Source organism: Cryptomeria japonica, chromosome 7 (assembly GCF_030272615.1).
Source record: "Cryptomeria japonica chromosome 7, Sugi_1.0, whole genome shotgun sequence".
In the NCBI taxonomy this organism is placed as follows: Eukaryota; Viridiplantae; Streptophyta; class Pinopsida; order Cupressales; family Cupressaceae; genus Cryptomeria; species Cryptomeria japonica.
In genome coordinates, this window is record NC_081411.1 from 230,588,097 (window position 1) to 230,611,488 (window position 23,392).

General features: G+C 34.4%; 1 protein-coding gene across 1 annotated transcript; it reads right to left on the reverse strand.

Annotated features, from left to right (window-relative positions):
- Nucleotides 1–6,067: 6,067 nt before the first annotated feature.
- On the reverse strand, nucleotides 6,068–7,657 carry LOC131028428 (uncharacterized). Its single transcript, XM_057958687.2, has one exon. The coding sequence runs from the start codon at nucleotides 7,655–7,657 to the stop codon at nucleotides 6,068–6,070; it is 1,590 nt and encodes a 529-aa protein (XP_057814670.2).
- Nucleotides 7,658–23,392: the final 15,735 nt, after the last annotated feature.

Consider the following 23,392-nt stretch of genomic DNA (forward strand, 5'->3'; position numbering starts at 1 on the left):
TCCGTAGAAAAACATAGCGTACTACGGACAAAACACGGGCCAAACAAGATCTGCAAAAACTGGAGTGTTCTAGTTACTTTCGGGCCAATAAGGTTACGTCCACAATCTTCCGCTAGCCTTATCAGAATACCGTGTCCAAACACAAAGCCTAACTACTGTGATGATCCCATAATATCAACCACCCATAGAATTGTGCAGTCACATCAATAAAGCACCCAAGACAAACAATGCAATCCAAAAAAATAATCATTGCCACAGACAATGTGATCATTGAGAAATATTGCCGACAATAAAACTGGAGCTGCGCCAAATGAAATGGTGCTGATATCGCTAGACAAATTTCACGAGGCCTCAACGAATCATTGATGACGATTCTCAGATGCTATGAAAAGACTAGTTGGATGTCTGCTCTGATGCTCTGATACCATGTTGGAATGATCAACCTCTGAAACCTCCAAACAGCTATAAACCTTCGTAGTCGAGGGAAATATAATTCACAAAAGATGATTGTATTGAGATATCAAACAATGTACAATACGTCTATTTATAAAGCAATGGCGAGAGACATGAGCAGCAATAGGAGACGAGGTTGGCTATAACCACCTGCTAACTAATGGCACAATTAACTAAATGTAGGTAGGCAATAAAATATAATAAACCTTACGTAATACCTAGGAATGTATCTAGATTCTCATAAGGATAATAATTCATAATCATAGTCTCGTGAAATCTCTTGGCAATCATCCATACTTGAATTCTTCACCAAACCTCAAACCTATTTCCAAAAATCAAAACTTCACAATACATGTATTCTTTTCGTCCATCAGCATCTACAAAGAAAACTGAAAGGAAAGCAAGATATTAAAGCCAAAAATGCTTCTCAAGCAAAGCATCATTTTGAAGTGAGAAGATAACTTGAGATGATGGAAATTCTTCCATCCTTTGATGTTGCCAGCCTCCAAGTTGATCCTATTAAACTTTACCCTTCAAAAGTAGCACTAGAGGAAGTAATACAACTTCCAAGAGAACCAATGAAAAATTTAATGAAGCATATATCCAACTTTTGGATGCATAAGATTGCACTAGTTGTAGAGTCAACACCACCTACTAATTCACAAATAACGTGGTCATCTCATTCAAACATAACTTTAACTATTTGGATTTTCTTTTCTAATTCATCTTTTCTTTTGCAAATAGCCTCAATACCACCAAAATTTAGAAGAATATAATGTATTGTCCTTGAGATTGTACTGAGGATCATAAACTCTCTTGACTAGATTTTCTATAATGGCCACAATAACTACACCAATGTTTTCATATTCATGAATACAGATTTCAATTTTGACCAATAATGCATTAATTTAACATGACTCCCGATATTAAAAAAAGATTTTCTTGATCCACTCCAATCAACAACAATGACAACTAGCCTCTTTCTATGTTTCCTTTTATTTTCCTTTGATTCTCCTCAATATTTCAAATGATACTTCTCCAAACAAAATAGTATCAAGTAAGTTCAAATACTTCTAATCTTTAATAAAGATAACCATACCACAACACTAAGTCTACACACTAAACTTGGAGAAATCAACAAAGAACGACCACCTACTGCATGATCTAGTGAGAGAAGGGAATGGTGAAAAAAGAAAATCTCATAAAACTTAGTGTACGAAAAGAACCTTGTGTTGTGGGAGTACACACTAACTACATGTTATTTCTCCTCATTCCATGCAAACTGCACTATATTCTTCTCATGCAAATTTTGATCCCACAAAGATTGGTAGTAATAGGCAGTCACACTTACATGTTCCTTAAATCTTATTAGACTATGCTCTTATTATATGCTTCCTCAAGTTCTCTGCAAACACCATCACATGTCTTCTTGCATTATACAGATCCTATTCACATGAGGTGAACCCACAATAGTGGGTTGCACTTTTTTGGACGAAAAAATTACATTTATTTGTTCAAAACATGATTTTACCACTTTCGATTGAATGCCATGTTCAATGAAACCTATTATTTTAAATACATTCAATCGAATATAATATTATTAAAAAAAAAGGTTTTGATTGAACCCCTTTTTTAATGGTTTTTTTAAAATAGAACATGGTTGTTAAAAAATATGAGTTCGATAGAACTTGGGTTTTATCAAACCACAAGGGGCTCTATTGAACCCATTTTGATAGAAAATATGTTCTATTGAACCCACTTGCTAGAGATCTCCCCTACAAACTCTCCTAGTTTCTACAAATTTTTGGCCTTTGAAGCTCAAATTGGGGACTCAAATGGAACAATCTTGACAAACCCAAATGCATGATAGTAGTACTCGAAACAAGCTTTCAAATGATTATTATTTTAGTATAAATTAAATTTATTATAATTTTTTTAAGATTTACTAGATTTTTTTCATAAATGTTGCTTTTTGTTAAAAACCAATTTTCGTGGGAGATAGAAAACTAGAAACAAATTGATTCCAAAAAATTTCACAAAAATATATTTAGAATCTACACACAAAAGGTCACAAATCACTAGTTCATATCATCTACAAATCCTTACGGTTTAGCAGTAGTAGGTGTCTAAATGTGAAACTTTTTCTCAAAATGAACATTGCAGTGTCAAAGTCAGCTAAGCAGTGTAACCTAGTATTGTCTCTATATTGGGGTTGTTACCTTTTGTGTCTATGACTTCAACCTTTTTGATTGACAGTCTGAACGTGTTGTAATCCTACTAGGATCAATCTTCTCAACTAGTGGCTTTAATCTTGAAGTATTTTGATTGTGAGAAAAGTTTGTTTGTACCTGGAACAACAATGCAACAACTACAAAATAATTCTACACCTATCTTGATTCAACATGCATTCACATAATATCTACATCACTCTAGATCTTAATACAATTTTTGAATGCATAAAATATCCTACTACCACTTCGCCCTCTTGTGCTTACTCTCAGCATCACATTATGTTGAGTCATCTTATTTATTTGAGTGATTTGTGTGGTCAAGTTTAAGAAATAGTTGGGAGGTACCTTGGTTGGGTTCTTAGTACCTTTAACAAAAATCACAGGTTTGGTTTGAGGTTGAGGGACATCTTAAGTCTTGATAAAGATGAACAACAATTTTAGGCTTCACATGTTCATTTGCATGATTGGAAATGTGAATTGGTTTTTCTCTAATTGGACTCATTTTTCTCCAAGGATTCATATCTAGAAGGGGGCGCATCAAGATAAGCGCTAATGATATCATCCTCTTGCAATAAGATCTTCATCGGTAGGAAAAACTTTGGGAGAGGTATTAGCAAGATCCATCAATGCTTCATCTACATAATAGATGTAATGTAAGTGAATGGATGGTAAAGTGACATTAATGAAAGTGTTTATAATGTTTTCCTTTTGTTCTAAAATATCATCATATGTATGACCAGCTTTCAAAAACAGACATGAATGATTCATCAGTGCTTCATCTTTAAAAGAGATAGCATTGAGAAAGGTAATAGTAATATAATTATCTTGATCCAAAGTGTCCTTATGGATAGGAGTGTCTCTAGGAGAGAGATAAAGTGATATAAGGGAGGGTTAGACACTATCACAACTATGACATGTCTTTATGACATGACTAACTAGTTGAAAACATAATGATATATTTTATCAAATAAAATTAGTTTCTGAATAACACATTTCATAATAATCAATGAGATAGAAAGAATATAATAATAGTAATATGTTGTGATTAATGCAAGTACATAATAATATCGGAATGAATTTAATCTAGAACTAAAATAAATAAATAAAAGAATAAAAGTGTAAGATATGTCAACTTCACTAAAATGAAATGGGTTGAAATGGGTTCCTAGACTAAAGACAAACTAAGATCACAAATAAATACCATTCGCTGGACGAAATAGCTAACAAGAGCCAACTTTAGTCCTAAAGAAGAGCATGTTGTGTATGATTTTTTCATCTTTTTTATTTTAACTTGATGTGAATATGTAATGAATAGGTAAAAGGATAAGAAATTGATAATATTTGAAATAAATAAAAAAATACAAAACTAGAAGCAAACATAGAAGTACAAATTAAGATATGAGATTTAAAGAGGCATATGTAAACAAAATCTCAAGCCTAAATTTTTAGACTATGGATCCAAAATTGTAATATAATTGACCAAATAATTAAGGAAAATATATGTATTCCTAACCCAAAGGATTTTTGGGAAAAAGAAAGAAAAAGTTGTTTTCAATATTCCACTTTTTCTCAAAATATAAAAATATTTTGAAAGGTAGCATAAACAATTATGTCATTCCTAATTTTTCATTTACAATAATTAAGAAAATTAAACGATTAAAGAAATCAAACATCCACTAAGTAAATCATGACGTAGACAATAGAATCACCTATAACTTTGATCTAGTTTAACATACTAGGCAACTCAAGAATTGAGGACACAAACAATACTCATAATAAAACTAGTGAAGCCAAGCCCCCATTAAGAACCCAAAGAAACACAGAAAAACATAAACTATGCATCCCTTGATATATAGTTGGAATGATGTTGAGATCCAAAGATCTCAAGGCTATAAATGAAAAGGGAAATACAATAAATAATCAAAGAGGTGGTCGAATTTTATCATTTATAAAAGTTATATTACATGACCATGGTTATTAATTCTTAATAGAGGAAATATGGCAGCATAATTGATTAAGAAAATCATTCAACACTATCCTTTCTGTGTTATATACATTGAAATATACATTGCTTTCTCAGGTAGTTATTCTCATTTTTATTTTTTTCCATTAAATTTTTTTAAAGGCATCATATTGTTATTATACTCTCAAGGAATGAAATTAACTTAACTAAATGGACGCATCATCCCGCACATTATAGTTTACCATAATGGTGCCCCTTGTGCTACAAATATCATTTTCTCAACTAACAACCATAATAAAAGTGTCAAAAAAATCCAATACGAAGACCATACCTACAAAGAATATTTCTATATTTCTTAAGAAGAATATGAGATAAATCTCTACTCTTATTTTCAATTAGTTTCTTCTTATCACACACATAATTACTTTAAGGTTTTCTTTGTACGTCTATAAATCTTTAAAGTTCCAAAATCTTCTTCTAGCTAGTAACTTGTTAGATTCAATTCCATCAAGTTAATTCTATTTCTCATTTTATTATCTATAAGTGACTTCTCTCATAACAAAGATATCGATGTTGGTACAATAATCTTTATTCCAAAAAGAAACCATTCAATCATAGGGATTAAGCATGACACTTTCTATCACACTATATTACTGCAATATAATACATTTTTTCTCATATTTGTAACTAAATACTATTTAAAATTCTCACAGGTAAGCTTAAAGGTAGCTAAATAATTATATTCTATCATCTTTACAAATCAAGGCATTGATCATTAAGATAAAAATTGTTCCAACAATATATCTATTATTTTTCTTAACTATTTTAATTTTTATTATTATTAGTTCTTTTGAGTGTCTAGTTAATTTTTTAAATGTAATTGGTGATATTAGCATGACATGCTCTCTAGTCCCACATCGCAAATTATAAAAGCTAAGGCTCAAACCTACAAGCATATTGGATCAATAAAAGCACAAACTTGTGATCACAATGATCTAGTAGAGATTTGAAGCTTGTGGCCACAACAAGAACAACACCACTTAAACAACACACTATGGGAAGAACCCATAATTAGTTTATAATTTATTATAATTGATAAATGAATATTGACCATAACACCGATTATTTAAGATTACATATTTAATATGATCATAATATTTTAATAAAAGAAAAACCACTCACAAACGTGATCAAAAGAAGTCACGTGAAACATTACTTAAATTCTTTAAAAAAAAGAATTACACACAATCAATAAAAATGGGAAACCTCAATCTAATCAGAACAGTCAGAATACATTTTCCTTTTACTGTAAGGCAAACAGTATTCTGGACAATAACCGCCTCCTAAAAGGGCATACACAAACGTAGGAATATAAAAATAGGCACAATGAATGCTTTATTCAATCTATTGAGAACAAGCATTAATTGTTGCCCTTCAGACTGCTCCAGAGACTTACGAGGGTTTCCGCAAAAACAATAACCGCTATAATGACGGCTAAGACTAGCCAAGGTTTCGAGAAGTATTCTTCCCATATTTCAGCGAACCAGACCACCCATTGTTGGCCGATGTACCCATTCAGCTCCCTTGTGATCTCATCAAATTGGTTGCATTTCGGTATCCATCTTGAACTGTTCATATCGTTCCACATCCTGGCCACCTCTTTGCTGTCACCCAGATTGTTCTGAATGATTTTCTCCTCTCTCAAAACATCTGCATCTTTTTCTGTTTCAACTAACTGGGACATAAACAGGACGAACCGAGTGACTACTTTTTGATCTTCGTCGCTACTCATCTCTAAAAGCTCACTGCTTCCACTTTTATAGCAAGCCTCATATGCCAATAAATTTCTGAAAATTGTTTCTGTCCACACTCCAACATCAATTTCCGGAAGAAGCAGAGTGCCAGTCTGCTGGTCGAAAGAGATATCATGGATCCCGCCATGATCCATTGCTTTGAACACCACTCCAGCTTTTTTAAGTTTCTCTGCTCCGTATGGAAGATACCTTTCATCGCTTATCTCAGGAGTTTCCTTTTTTCTAAGACATGGACTAAGAAGACAATATAAAAACTTTAGCACAGGGGATCTGAAATCACAATCGGAAGCAGAGGACTCAGAAATTGGTGATGCCTGCTTCAAGTGTTTCTTATAGGAAAGCCAAGAATCTTTAGAGACAAGCGTAAGGCGTAAGCAATCCAAGAGATGTTTGCATGCTATCAAATTGAGAGTGCTCCTACAAGGCCGTGGAGATTGGGACTTTATAGGGGAAATATGGCAACACAAATGGCGGAGCAAATCCTCCAACAGGGGCCTTTTCCCTGTTACCTCCATTGCTTTTTCAAGAACCACCATAGGCAGTTGGTTCTCCACTTTCATGACATCCATTAAAATGGTGAAGAGTACTGGATTGTTACTGCGTTCATAGAAAACAGGATTACTGGAACTTACTTGAGCAGAGGCATCATCCCATCCACTGTAAACTGGTGGAATGGTGATGCTGAGGCCGCTACCATCCACTCTATTGAAACCCATAACAAAAGTGTTGAGAAATTCCAGTAGAAAGGCCACGTCTACAAAGCACATCTGAGCAATTTTCTTTGTCTTGATATGAGATAAATCTCTATCATATTTATCAGTTACTTTCTTCCGATCACATACCTCCACCATAGCTTGAAGCTTTCCTTTGTGATCTTGATCATCGGTAAGCTTCCAAAATCTTCTTGTGGCTAACAGCTTGTCTGATTCCATTCCATCAAGCTGCTTCCGCCGCTCCTTTTCTTTCTCCGTGAGTGACGCCTCGATCTTCTTGCCATGATATTGGGGAGAGTAATTATGATAAGGGCCAAATGACACCATGGTGGGATGGTAGAACTTGGTGCTTTCGCCTACAATGGCGATCGGCACTGTAAGAATGCATGCCTCTTTCCTATCTCTCGCTTCCTCTGCCTTTTTCGCCTTGGTAACTATCTCTACTACGAAATCATTGAGACTGCATGCCAAAGACAGCGTCATTTTTCCAGTAAGCAGAAAAAATCAGGTATAAACTAAAACAAGTCGTTTGATAACTATGGTTTGGCATTTAAACAAATATATAATGTACCTCTAGCTTCACAAGAACGGCATATTTTAAGTACGTCACTATCACAAATTAAAAACAAGATGGGCCTATGCTTGTGTCAATTATACAGCTCTTTAATGACGAATATTTGATTGTACGTTTAATGCATGTACAACACCAGAAGTGGCTGCAAAGTACGATGTTAAACAAGACGTATGTATCTTGGTAAGGTGACTGTAAATAGCTTTGTGTTGTTCTCTTGGTTTCTCAATTCGGTGAAAGATCAGGCATATTTTTTTCTAAAGTAAAAGATAAAAGATCTATGACGTCTATTATCTTTTTTTTTCCTTGCAAGAAGGCATAAGCTGTTTCGAAGAATAATGTAGAAACCAATGATGTTTCTGCCTTCTTCAAAGATATTAGTCATGGAAATCGTGCCTGTGAATCCAGATAAATTTAGTCCACATTGCTTGAAAAACGTTGTAAATGAAGCGAATGAACTAATTCCTCACAAACATTTACCAAAGGTATGTTGGATGGATTTGAAGGGGTCGTTGTCTCCTTGATTATCTAAGGTGTTCGCCACACAATGTAAAGATAGACAGAACCTCCCCTCTTTATTTCTTAATAAGTAACGCATATCTAAAGCAGAATAGTAAACTTTAGAAAAATATATTCGAGTAAACATAAGATGCTCACCTTATTTAGATAGCTCTTATTATTACAAGTCTTCTAACTTGTAAGATATATGATTTATATACTATTTTTGAAAACTTAATTGTGAGGGTTAATATTATCTCGTTCGAAAGAATTGTTGCTTTTTATGTCATGTAAAACAAATTTATTGTTAAGATAGAAGTGTTTATATAACCAACAATCATATCTTTGAGAGTTGAGTTAATGTATTTTTAGAAATATTTAAAGAAGTTAATTTTAAAATTTAGTAAATATATAAATATGATAGTACATATATGATAAGAATTGTGTCTCATTGTCCAGCTCATTGTAAGAGAAGCACAATAATTAGTATCATTGAAATGAGTGATGAATTTATGGGGAAAATACCTGTAAGTTATTTGGAAGATAAATATAATGGTAAGCTTGAGCTCACTATGATGCATACTTCATCATAAAAAATAAGACTTTACCCTATATATTTTTGAGACCTTTATCTAATTCATGAATGACTCTATCCAATTTGTGGAAGATTCTAAGGAACATAAAAGTAATCATTTTCTATTGCGCAATCCACTAGGTTTTTTCCAATTAGTGGAGAGAAATAATCCTAAATAAAAAAGATCTACAAAAAACATTCATGAGTTATTCAGGCTATGTTTGGATAAATTTAGATCTTAATCTTTGTAGAATAATGATTATCTCATCTTTTACAACTTTTCTCATGAAATTGTGAGATAAGTGTTGCATTTTTTAAAACATAGATGAGTTAGTCATAACCATACGTAAAGAAAAAAATAATACTTAAGCATTGTGGCACAACCTATTTGTTTTAGAACAATTTGAATAGCTTGCTTAAAACATCTGTCTAGGTGGACAATAGTTATGACCAAAGGAGAATATTTATATTTAAGTTTAGATATTCTTAATTAAATATAAAAGGTAATTAATAGATACCTATATCTAACACATATATCAATTCATATGGAGAATTCATTCTTAATCTAGATTTGTATTCAACAATGGTCATGTTTTAACATAAAACATAATTTACATTTACGAAAGTGTCTCCCAAAACTAATATTTTTCTTTATTCATAATAAAATTCAAAGTGTATATTCTAATTATTTGAAATATTAGCCATCAAACATTAAATATTCCTTCAAATTCCCCTTTTTTGAAAGCTTAGAGCCACAACTAATATTTCTTGATTATATATCAACAAATTTCTTAAAAGTTAAACCATATTGAAATTTATTTCCTTATATGTTCTAACTATAACCTACCTAAAAGGAAGAATACTTTGAAACTCTCAATGCCTATATCATATAATGGAGATCAATACATCAAAGGAACTTACATAACAAATATTTTTATAAAGAATCAATACAATCGTTAACATATGTGCAAATCTATTAATATTTTAGAGGTCTTATTTTGAGGCAACATGATACATCTGGCCCTCTAATTACCATATTGATATTGTGAGATTTTGCCAAGATCAAGGGCACAATGAAAAACATACAAAAGAGAGACAATAGTTTGACAAGAAAAAATTGTATTCTCATCAATATGCAAAAGAGATCAACTGGATTAACCAATACAATGAATATGAGCCTACTTATATAGCCAAGGCCAAATGGTTATGTGAGCACACAATCATGACATGTGGCTCAATGAGAAACAAGGGTATGTAAGAAAAAGTAGGGGTAGCTAGGAGAAATAATATAATATTCCACAAGAGGTGGATCACCCACCGAATGTGGAATGTAATAGCGAGATGAGACCACAAAAGGTGGAATTTCTCCTACAAGCATCATCCCTATGTGCACACTTCCCTAAGTGTCTCATATCCAAGCTACAATGAGATGCATTATCCTAAGTCAACTTAAGTAAAGTGTAATTATATCCTAGAATAAATAATTACACCAACACCCCTCCTTAAGTGAAACTTAGGGGAATGAAGACTCAAGTCAACAATGCAAGATGGGTACTGACTACTAGGCCATGATAGGTACCCATGTACAATATTGAAATGTAAGCAACCCTATGCAATAAAATCTCTGACAAATGGAGAAAGCGAGAAAAGCCAATGGGAAAAAAATCCCCACCAAAAGAGAGATAAATGTTCAAAAGACTCTCAAAGAAGAAGGACAAAACCTCAAGGAGGAAAAGTTCCCCCCCCCTCATAAGAGAGGAAGGAGAAGTCAGCTGACCCCTCTAATCCAAGTGAAGTACTATACCTACTGCATAGTGAATCCCGTAATGATGTGTACCCTGGATGTAGTGTACGATGCGTTTGGTGGCTTTCCAATGAAGCTCATGTGGTTCCTACATAAAGGAAGAAACTATGCCAACCGCAAATGAAATGTCAGGGCATGTGTTAGTCAAGTAGATGAGACTACCCACAAGATGACAATACAATGCAGTATCAACTGGTGGAGAAGAGAACTTAGCCTCAAGCTTGAATCCTGAAAGAAAGGGAGTCAATGCAGGCTTACAATCATCCATATGAAACCATGCAAGTAGATAAAGAGCATAATTGGATTGCGAAAGTGTGATCCCGAAAGGTGACTGTGAAATCTCTATCCTGAGAAAGTAGTGCAAAAGACCCAAGTCAATCATAGAAAATCTATCATGCAAAGGATATTTGACACTACTAATGATGGATGAGGTGCTTCTTGTAATGATCAAATCATCAACATAGAGCACAAGTATCAAGTGTGATTCATCCTTTCATGAAATGTAGACATTTAGATTGGAATGACACCTGGTGAACCTTGATGAGAAAAGGAAGGAATCCATCTTGGCATACCAAGCCCTATGGGTCTGCTTAAGGCCATAGAGAGATTTCCTCAGTCAGAAAACCAATGAAGAATCCTGGATGAAACCCTATGGCTGCTCCATATATATATCCTCATGAAGATCCCCATGAAGAAAAGAACTCTTCACATCCATTTGATGGACAACCCAACGATGAGCTGTTGCAATAGAAAGTATCAAGTGAATGGAGTTCATCTTGGCTATGGGTGTGAAGGTCTCAATATAGTCAACACTTGGAACTTGTGAGAAACCCTTCGCAATAAGTCAAGCCTTATACTTATCCACACTACCATCCACTACAAACTTAGTTTGATAGATCCACTTACATCGAACTATCTTTCTCCCCTTAGAGAGAGGGACTAACTCCCAAGTGTTGTTCCTAATCAAAGAACTATACTCTTCCTCCATACCTTGGTCCCACTCGGGAACCCCTAATGCTTCTTGAAATGTCTATGGATTGGAAGTGGCAGTAATGTGTTTATGGAAGGTCCCGATGTTGTGATTGAGTCCTCCATTTATCTAAAGGATCACCAACAAGAGAACCCACCGAGTCAAGTGTCTGTCAAGCCCAACGAGGTCTAGGTGGAGGTGGAGGACAAGGCTCCTCAACTACTAGTGGACCCTAAGGAGGTGTAACCCTATGAGTCAAAGTGGAAGGAGTCTCATCATGTGAATCACTCTCACCACTATCCATAGTGGAGGAAGGTAGAGGAGGAAGTGAGGCTAAGCTAGGACAGCTTTCCGCAAAATGAACACTCCTCTCAATAAACACCGTGGATGTGTCTCTAGATTTGTCTATAGATATGCCTTAACACCCTCCAAATATCCAAAAAAAATACAAAGCCTACTCTGAGGTTCCAATGCCTTGTATTTCTGCGGAGCAATGTGAGCTAATGTTGGACACCCAAAGACTTTGAAATGTCTCACAATCAGTTTCCTACAAGCCCGAGCCTCAAAAGGAGTATTACCCATTATAGCTTTGTGAGGAACCTGATTTGATGTGTATAGCACAACTAATAGCCTATGCCCAAAAGGCAGGATCAAGAGAACATGCATGTATCATACAGCTAGACATTTCATTGAGATTTCTATTCCATTATTTGTGAGAAGGATCTTGACCACTTTCCTGAATTTCTTCTCCACATGAGCCTTGAAGTCTATAAATTTGTCAAACACTTCACTCTTATGAACAATAAAATAGACCCAAGTGAAGCGGGAGTAGTCATAAATGAAGGTGAGGACATAACAAGCCCTACTAAATGAAGGTGATGGAAATGGACTCGTGACATCACTGTGAACAAGTTGAAGAACTTCCAAAGCTCTCAAAGATTTTTCCTTAACAAACTTATCCTCGAGATGGTTTCCCATGGAACATCCTAAGCATGCACCCTCTAAAAACCTATTGTAGACCTGTGACCATGTCCTTAGTGCTAAGCTACTGAAGCTAGTGGTAGTTGAGGTGACCAAACTACTCATTCCATAGCTTAATTTTTTAATTTGAATGAGTAAGCAAGGCCCTATAAGGAGAAAAGTGGGAGAATGAATAAACCCTTGAATTGTCATTGACTTTTTCCACTACTACCAAGGCATCATTATAAAGTTCTTTTACCATAATTGAATTAGGTGTAAACTCAACATTTTTCCCATTCCCATAGTGAGTGATTTGGTAGATAGAGAGAAGATTGGTAGACAAGTTAGGAGTATAAAGAACATTGTCAAATGTTCCATCATCCATGGAAAATGAACCTTTCCCTTCTACCTCAACTTGTGTAGCATCACTAATGTAAATGTGAGGTACCTTTCAGAGCTCCAATGAAGAAATCTACTCCTTTGTAGAACCCATGTGATAAGAGGAACTTGAATCAAGTAAGAACTTGTTGTAGCCACAAATGATTGCCCTTTTCCTTAAGACTGTGAGGAAGTGGAAGGAGATGATTCCTTCTTGTTGTAGGCAGATGGCAAATTGATGTTGTTCTTCTTAAGGAGATTTGTCAATTCATCAACTTTCTTGGTGTGGCATCTATGCTCATCATGACCATACTTCTTGCAATAAGCAAAAGTTGTTTTCCCCTTCTTGGAAGAGGATGAAAAATTTCTTTGTGATGGAGAGGATGATTGTTCTTTTTCCTGATATGGATTTGACTTAGATTGCTTCTTCTTCCTATTGTAATATGTTCCTTGACTCCCTTGATTAGCCACCAAAGACTTGGAATTTGAAGACTTGAGAATCCCCAAGTTCAACAACTTAGATTGTTCCAACATCAACATTTTTGTGAAAGCATCAAATGAAGGCATGGTGTAGAAACTCCCCACTATCAAGAGATGGGTTTGGAAGGTAGAAACAAATGCTGCATATTCGGGTCAAAGCTTGTCCAACAAGTTGAATATCAATTAATCATATTTTTGCTGGTTCCACAATCCTTAAGATTTTCTCTTAGCTCATTTGCTTTGGTGACCAAATCTTGGATTGTATCAAAACTCTTGGGATCCAAGTTGGTGAGCTCATTGTCAATCTTGTAGCCTCTGATTTTATCAACTTGACCATACAATTTCTGAAAGATATCCCAAGCCTCTTTGATTATTGAACACTTCTCAATGTGAAAAATGAGTCATCTAATACATACTTACGCAAAGTTCCCAGAGCCATGCAATTTTTAGTGAACCATTCTAATTGAGAATTAGGATAAGCCTTAGGATCTGTTGGTGTTGCTATTATTCCATCTATGTAATGCGTGAGTCCTTTTTCCATTAGTTTGCTCCATGCTTTTATTTTCCAAGATGCATAGTTATGTGGAGTTAAAGGTATAAATTTATGAGGACTCATAGAAACAAAAAAGAAAGAGCACAAGGAAAGAGAGGCACAATCACACAAGACACCCTCCCAAATTCACTTAATCAAAGAAGCCCGCCCCCAAAAAATGATGATTTGGCACTTTATATTTAGTGCGTGTACAATGGGCCACTTGCAAAAAATGGCAAAGTGGACTTCTAATTTCAATTTAAACTTCCTCAAATAGGTGAAAAGAGACTCAACTGATAATTCAAGAGATCTAAATTAAGATCCAAGCAAATTATAAGTACCGAGTAAGCCAAAAGGGACTAATATATGAAAGTATAATACCCACTCAAAATCTCTACAAATTGATGACATATTATGAAAGTAGACGAAAAAATATACACTATAAAAAAAAGTGGCACTTGAAAAGGAGGTCCTATGAGCCCAAAGGAAGCCTTTGAAGTTACAAAATTGAGGATTGGATAGGTACTGCTGAGAGAATCTGCAAATTTTGAAAAACTTGTTCACTAAAATCAAAAAATAAGCACACCACTACGAAGAGCACAAATAAAAAAAAATGCACCTAAAAAGGAGCAAAATTGAGCAAGTTATGGGCCTTCAAAGTTGACCGAAAAATTCAAACTGCTTAATGGTGAGGGGTCTAAAATTCTCAAAAAGGTGTTGACGTAGGATAAAGTCAGCACTTTACGATGTTAAATTTGGGTAGGCTATAACCGTCGGGAGGTTGTGGTCACCTGCGAAGACTGTAGTTGTCGGCGAGAGCTATCAAAGGTCGTCGACGGGAGCTACTAGAGGTCGTCAGAAGATGTAGGGGGAGTGGATGGCAGTCGGGCAACAGACGGCAATGACACGATGATGACGGGGTATGGTGGCAGTACACTTGGAAAGCGTAGTTTTGCAAAGTACTTGAGGGGGAGTGGTTATGGGACCCCTCCTGCACAGTATATTTCTTTTATAAAAAAGTTTGCAAATTTTCAACTAGATCAAATTAAATTTTTTCGTAAATTTTTTTTTTTTTTCAAAATTCTTACAGTACTACCCGAATTGGGTAAAAAATTCCCGCAACACCCAAAATTCAACTTTTGCCAAATATAGACAATTTTATACTCAATTTTTATGGAAACAACCTCCCGGATGCAATGGTGAGGTTGAAAACGCTCTAGGATAACTCCAGAATGTGCAGTACCTCAAATCTAAAATTAGAGGCCTTCCAAGATGTCTCCAAAAACCAATCAATGAATCCCTAATGGCTCTAATACCATGTGATATTTTGCCAAGATTAAGGGCATAATAAAAACCATACAAAAGAGAGACAATAGTTTGACAAGAACAAATTGTGTTCTCGTCAATATGCAAAAGAGATCAACTAGATTAACCAATAGAATTTATATGGGCTTTTTTATATAGGTAAGGCCAAATGGATATGTGAGTGCACAATCATGAAATGTGACTCAATGAGAAAAAAGGGTAGGTAAGTTAAATTAGGGGTAGTTAGGAGAAATAATATAATATTCCACAAGATGTAGATCACCCAGCGAATGTGGAATGTAATAGCAAGATAAGACCACAAAAGGTGGAATTTCTCCCTCTTAAGTGCAACTTAGGGAGAAAAATACAATATCCAATATGATATGATGATGGGTCCTTGAAACTAGACCATTTAAGTTACCCATTTAAAAATATTGTACAACTAATCTCTTACAAATGAAGAAAAGGAGAAAACCTAATGGGACAAAACTCATCCCCAAAAAGAAAGATGAATGCCATGCAGTGATGAATGAAGGTCTCCATAGTAAACCCAAGAACGATATCAATCTTGAGAATACAATCAGTATCCCCCCCATGGGAGGGAAAAATAGAGACTACGGATTGCCCCTATAATGAATAATAACCTACAATACTTATAAGTGTTTGAAGACAAAATAAGATCAAATGTTTACAAATAAATTGTCTGCCATTAGGAAGAAACAAAACTATATATAGATGTAGATATGCTTCCCATTCATGATAGAATTTTTTAGGAAGTGGAATCAAAATGTATGATGATGTTTCAGAAAATTGCTCAGGTATCTTCATGTCCATGAAAGATGATTATGCCACTATAAAATAAGGTACATTCCCAAACAAGGAATAATGTAACAAACTGAAGCTATGTAGAAATTAATATGGAGCAAGATCCAAACAACAAGATGATGTGACAAAAAAAATGTAATGATTGTTATCAAAGAGAATAAAGAGCCCCTCAAATGTATCCTTCAAATCTGTAGTAGAAGACTAAAAACAATGTCTAAGATACCTACAATTAAACCATTCTCAAACTACAAATCTAAAAAACTAAAATGTGTCCTCCAACAAACTCTAAAAGATGATGCTAATCCTACTAATCAAGAAAGGTAGAAGTCTTGAATGACTTTGGATGAGTCAATACAAGTTAACAAAGATCAACTATCTCTAACGAAGAATTGACAACCCTGGAAGCAAATCTAAACCTCATCTAAAGTCTTAAGAGATGCCAAAATATTAAATTATTTAATAGTATCACAATTGTAGGGTATATTATTTGAAGGGTGAAAAACACATTGCAATTGAAAAGAGGATCTTTGAGGAATGGCTAAGAATCGAGATCTCCATTTAACTCCCAAATGTAAGTCCAAAGAGCACAAGGACACTCAAAATCAATAACTGATATCATGATGTCATTAGGAACATGCTTAGCAATGAATCCTAATAAATGGTATCTCTTGCAATTCCAAGCAAATAACCTACTAGATATTCTAGTTACAGAGGAACGAGCCCATAAAAATATGGTGACAAATTTAACCATATAAGATGGGTAATGATTCCATCTCACCATTTAACATTTTCTCCCTCTTCTAAGTAATAAAAAATGGATTAAAAGAAAATCCCATTATTTACTATCATGATTCTTCAAAAAATTCTCATCACATAATATATAAGCTTCCAACAAATTAAAATATCCCATGAGGATAAAAACAAATAATATCCAATGCAACTAATCTCTTACAAAAGGAGAAACAAAGAAAATCTAATGGGACAAAAGTCCTTTCCGAAAGGAAATATGAAAATCATGTAGTGACGAATGAAGTGATGAATGCAGGTCTGCACAATAACCTCTCAGAATTAAATCCATAATAAGAAAACAATCAATAGCCTGCCATATGAGGGAGTAAAAGAGACAAGGTAGCCCCACCATAATGAATAATTACCTTTAAGAATGCTAAGTGTTCAAGACAAAATAAGATCCAATTGTTGCAAACAAATTGTCTCCCTTTACAAAGAAACAACACTATGTAAAGATGTGGATATGCTTTTTGTTTAGGATACGAAATTTTAGGAAGTGGAATCCAAATGTATGATAATGTCTTTTAAAACTACTCAAGTGTCTCCTGTCCATCAGAGATGATTATGCCACAATCAAATCAATGGCGTATTCCCAAACAAGGAAGAAAGTGACAATCTCAAACTATGTGGAAACTAATATGGAGCTAGACCCAAAGATGAAGATTATATGACAACAAAAATGCAATTATTTTCATCAAAGAGGAGAGAGAACCCCTCAAATTCATCCTCCAAATCTATAGTAGAAGACCGAGAAAACAATTCTAAGATACTTGCAATGAAGCCATCCTCAAACTGCAAATTTGAAAATATTAATAAAGTTTCCTCTAGCCAACTCTAAAAGATAATGCTAATCCTATTTATCAGGATTGGTGGATGTTTTGAATGAATCTAGATGAGGATTCAATGCAAGTAAATTTTTACCAACCATCTTTAATGAAGAATTAAGAAACTTGGAGGCAACCTCAACCTCATTTGAAGTCTTAAGAGATGCCAAAATATCAAATTCTCTGATAGAATCACAATCATAGCCCATATATTCTCTAAAAAATGAATATGCATACTGAAATTGGAAAGAGGATGTTTGAAGAACAATGAGAATTAGGATCCCCATATAACTCCAAAGAGCATGAGGACACTCAAAACCAATAACCAAAATCATGATGTTATCAAGAATATGCATAGCAATGACTCCTAATACATGATCTCTCTTGAAATTTTAAAAAAATAACTTACTATGTATGTTAGGTAGAGGAACAATGTCATACAAATATGGAAATAATTTTGACCAACTATCTTTAACTAATAATTAAGAAACTTGGAGGAAATCTCAAACTCATTTGAAGTCTTAAGAGATGCCAAAATATCAAATTCTCTAATAGAATCATAATCATATCCCATATATTCTCTAAAGAATGAATAGGCATATTGAAATTGGAAAGAGGATGTTTTAAGAACAATGAGAATTTGGATCCCCATATAATTCCAAAGAGCATGAGGACACTCAAAATAAATAACCAAAATCATGATGTTATCAATAATATGCATAGCAATGACTCCTAATACATGATCTCTCTTGCAATTCCAAACAAATAACTTACTATATATGTTAGGTAGAGGAACAATGTCATACAAATATGGAAATAATTTTAGCCATCTAAGATGGGTAATGATTCTATATTTCCTTTTAACATTGTTCCCCCTCTTCAAAATAATTAAAGTTGGATGAAAAAAAACCCATGTTTTTACTATGATGATTCTTCAAGAAGTGCTCAAAGATAAATGCATCACATAATATAAACTAAACAAATTAAAATAACCTTTGAGGCTAATAAAAAATAAATAGAATCCAATCCCTATGGTAGGGCCTAGATAAGGCGACGAGGTAGTGATATTATGCAATTACACATGCCATTCTAGACAATGTATTTGTCACCCACCCAAAAGGAAAAATAACTCCACCAAGATAAAATCATCAAAAAAGGTTTCAACCACACAAGGATATAAGCCTCCACAAATTCTTTAAAGGTAAAACATGGGGTGCATGGCTATATTTATATAATAATAGATTAATGTAGTTTTAATGTGGCACTAATCAACCATGGCATACAGGCCCACCTCCTTAGATTCATAGGGGAGAAACCCTAATGAATATTTTGTTGTGCAAGCGGAAGAAAAAAACCTAGATAAATAAATATTGTAGAGCAAGTTAGATGCAAAGAACTATTGAAGAAAATAAATGAACATCAAAACAACACACAACACTCAAATTTATGTGGTAAAACCTTGAGAAAATGCCAAGGAAACATCCACGGAGCAAGGTATCATTATTCTTATTACTCGAGAAAATAATTCCAAACTTCACAACTGGTCTCCTTTTGTAATTTGAATTTGTAAACTATAACCAGAACAATTAGATCATCATTGCCTTAATAGGCAACATAGATATATAAAGAAATTCTTCTAAATGCAACCAACACCAACATAGAAATATCCTACTCAACTCCTTAAAAGAAATTAGGAACTTTCTCACAAAGAAAAAACTCCTTAAAAGAAAACATGAACTTTCTCACAAAGAGGGACTCCTTAAAAGAAAGTAGAAACTTTCTCACAAAAAAGAAATGCAATTATGAAGGTGAGACAAAATTAGGAATTTCTCATTTCTATGATTTCATGTTTCTAATTGTTGGCATTATCTAACAATCTCCACCTTGACAACAATTAACCTAATACCTACCTGAAACCACCATCACCCATTTTGCAAGCCACGAAAAGCCATAGTCCATTTCAACTTCTCTACCAGTACTAGATTACTAAACATGTCTGGACAATTTCTAGGTGTATGAACTTTATCAAGGATTAGTCCACCTCCATAAATAACCTGCCTTACACAATGGTACTTAATTTCAATATGCTTGACTCTACTGTGATAAGCAAGATTTTTAGCCAAATGAGTAGAACTTTGACTATTGTTACTACTTATCAAATTGCCATTAGTTTTATATCCAAAGTCATACTATATATTCTAGTCAGTTAGTATTATCGAATCATGTAGTTGGTACACACAGAGAAGTTGGTATAAATAGTATAGTCAGTTATAGAAGGAAAATAGTCATAGAATGTAGTATTCATTGAGCTGTTTACCGAGTAAAGTTTCATGGCTACCGAGTGGTAGAGATAAAACACCGAGCTGATATACACTGAGTTAAACATGTTACTAGATTCATTGAACCTGGACACACATATGAAAACGTGTTACAAGATCGAGGCACACATAACCGTTATCACATTGGAAATTGCACATACAGATTTTGTATAATTTTGAGGTCATCTAACCAATGAAATATTTTGCATGGTTAATTATTTGAGAAATCATGTTTGTAAGATCGAAGCAATGAATCAGATCACCAACATAAGAAGTCTATTTATACAGCATGAATTTAGGGTTAGAAATATATGTGAATGTGAGAAATGTGTGTGCATATGTTTATGAAGCAAGACTTATGTGATACATGAGAAATCACAGAGTATTATGACTGTTACAAAGACACAGAGGTCATCGAGAAGGTTATCAGAGAACAGTCAAGGAACAGAGTAAACAGAAGGGTTTACCAAGTTACTTTATGAATTACCAAGGTATGCTATAGGCAAGGTAATCTTATTTTGAGCATATAGAATCTGCTACAACATTTAAGATGTAAAGTTGTAGATATTTGTAATGATTCTATTGTAATATCTTGAAGTTGTAAGAGAAATCTTTAACAGGGTAAAAGACTTTAACCAAGTCTATAAATTATAAATCCTTTAACCAGGTGCTACACTTATATAGTGTTGTAAATCCTTTAGCAAGGTAGATCTAATTGATCTTAATACTCCTAACAGGGTAAGCTATCAGAAATAGCTAAATGTAGCACTAACTGAGCACTCTTTATTATTGCAGTAGTGAAGTTGTGGGTGCCATCCCCACCGCAGTTTTTCTCTCTAACCAAGAGTTTCTACGTGATCAAAATATATGAGTGATGGAGTGAATCATGTATGAATGTTATCTATTGATTATAGTTTTGTTTTATGTTACTGCACCATTCTATTTATGTATAGTAGTAAGGTTATTACAAAAGAAAAGTTTTGGAGTATTGATTCAGCCCTCCCCTCTTAGTACATTAGCTTTCCATATTGGGCCTAACAATTGGTATCAGAGCTTGAATCTTGGAAAAGGGTTTAACTACCTAAAGAGAAATATCTTATCAATGGAAGGCTATAAACAATCTTGGAGGATTGTGTATCTACAAGAAGAGTTGGATAATGCAAATCAAGTGAATGCAGACATGCAAAGGCAAATGCAAAAATCTCTGAAAGTAAGGAGAAGATTATCTGATGACTTGCAGGATTCTCAAGAGTTAGTGGAACAAATTGAGACATCATCTAACAACAATATATCTGAAGAGATTGAAGAAATGATTTGAATGTTGAAAGAAAAGAACAAAGAATTGGCTGATCAACTAAAAGCAATGAAAAGAGAACATGAACATTTTAGTACACAGATGACTGAAAATCTAGATGCATTAAGGATAGCCGAGGATAAAGCAAGAGATTTACAAAGAGAGAAACAACAACTTGAAGTCTTAGTATCTGATAAAAATGATGAAATCATAAGGCTAATTGGTATTCAGCAAAATCTGACAGATCAACTAGGTTATACACATCATGAAGCAGATATGAAAAATGATGAGAATCAAGCATTGAAACTTGAAGTATCAAGGTTGAGCAATGAACTTGAAATGGAGAAGAAATACAAGGAAACATTGAAGAAGAGTTATGAAGCATCAAAGATGTTGGATGAGCAACTGAACACAAGATGACCCTACAAAGAAGGAGGACTTGGTTACAAAGGAAAAGACTCTACCAAGAAGGGAATCTGCACTACTGAGAGAGGAGAATCATCAAAACAAGCTGGAAAAAGGAATAACATCAAAAGGAAGAAGCCTATTTGTTACTTCTATGGAAATCAAGGTCATACTGCCAATATGTGTCAATTCAGGAAAGGTAAGCAACTGAATACCACTAAGACCAATGGTTATTGTTACAATTGCAATAAATATGGTCACACATCTAATCAATTTAGGACAAAGTATGTTAACAATTATCAGAAGGCAAATTCAAAGGGTTTTGCAAAAACTGCAATAGATATGGACATAGTACCGAGAAGTGTTGGTTTAAGAAAAAGAACCACATATGGTCTACACACCGAGCAAATACTAGAGGTTACCGAGCTCACACAGATCCTTACCGGCAATATTCTGCAGTACCATGGGATTACAATACAAGGATATGGTGTGAATGTTGTGGAAGATATGGACATATAAGTGCAAACTGTTTTATAAGGTTTGGAATGAATAACCGAAGATCATGGAGAAATCTTGGTATGGCATGTTTTCATTGTCACAAAGCTGGACATTTAGCTGGAGATTGCAGAGATCAACCGAGAAGATACAATGAGGAGATAAAAGAAAAATTCAAGATGATTTGGAAAAAGAAAGAAATTATGTCTGATGAAGAAAGCACCTTACCTACCGAGTTAGGTGCTCCCACTCCAAATTAATTGGTAGAGGTATGAAGGGACTGCATTCTCACAAGGTTAAATCTTAAACACTTCCTATTTTAAGTATGTACTAAATTCAAAATCTGCATAGTAAGATGTAGCAGTAAGTTTGAAATTCTATCAAAGTCTTTTGGAGCACTTTACAAGAAAACTGTTAAGTCGGTGAATTCAGGAAGCTTGTCAAGTCGGTATATGAAGGAAATCTGGTTACTCGATTAAAGCACAAAAAGGGAAAGAAAATTAAGTGAACCGAGTGCATTTAATGTCTTTGACCTAACTTGCACAGAGCTCGATAAGGTATTTTTGAGTACTTAAAAGGTTTTTCACGGTCATTTTCATTCACCAAGTTTTCGAGAAGCAGAGCAGAGCGAATCAAGGCGACCAAACCATCCTCAAAGCAAAATCTAAGGTATTTACATTGAATCTCATCACATTGCTAAGCTGGTTTACTGAACTCATTAAGTTGTTATCTGTTGAGTGTGAAGCGTCTGCCATTTGTTAAGTTCTGAAACCCTAAGGTTCTTGTGTCAATTTTTATATGAAATCAAAATGGCATCTAAGATCCAAGACCCCATTGTTGTCACAAATGTAGAAAAGCCCTCACTAAAATACTCTATGACTCCCAAAATTGCATCTGAACTGGATGACAAAACTGCTTTTTTAATCATCCCGGATCGAGTCTTATTAGTCGAGGATGTGAGATTCTTCACAAAATGTCGTGTTGAAGAACTTGGTCACGTTGAGATCAAAGATGCATACGATGAATTGTGCACAGATGGTAAAATGGATAGCAAGTTTGAACATATCAAAATCAAGGGATTGACTAAAGCCTTAACCTATCCCCGTGTGTTCAAACCCCAGTGGGTCAAGTTTGTACTAAGCCGAGTGCATGATGATTTCATGTGGCTACAAGAGCAACCGTTTAAGATCACTAAA

What these genes read in the sequence shown, in the direction of transcription:
- LOC131028428 (XM_057958687.2), bottom strand. Translation starts at nt 7,657, where the DNA reads ATGACGCTGTCTTTGGCATGCAGTCTCAATGATTTCGTAGTAGAGATA.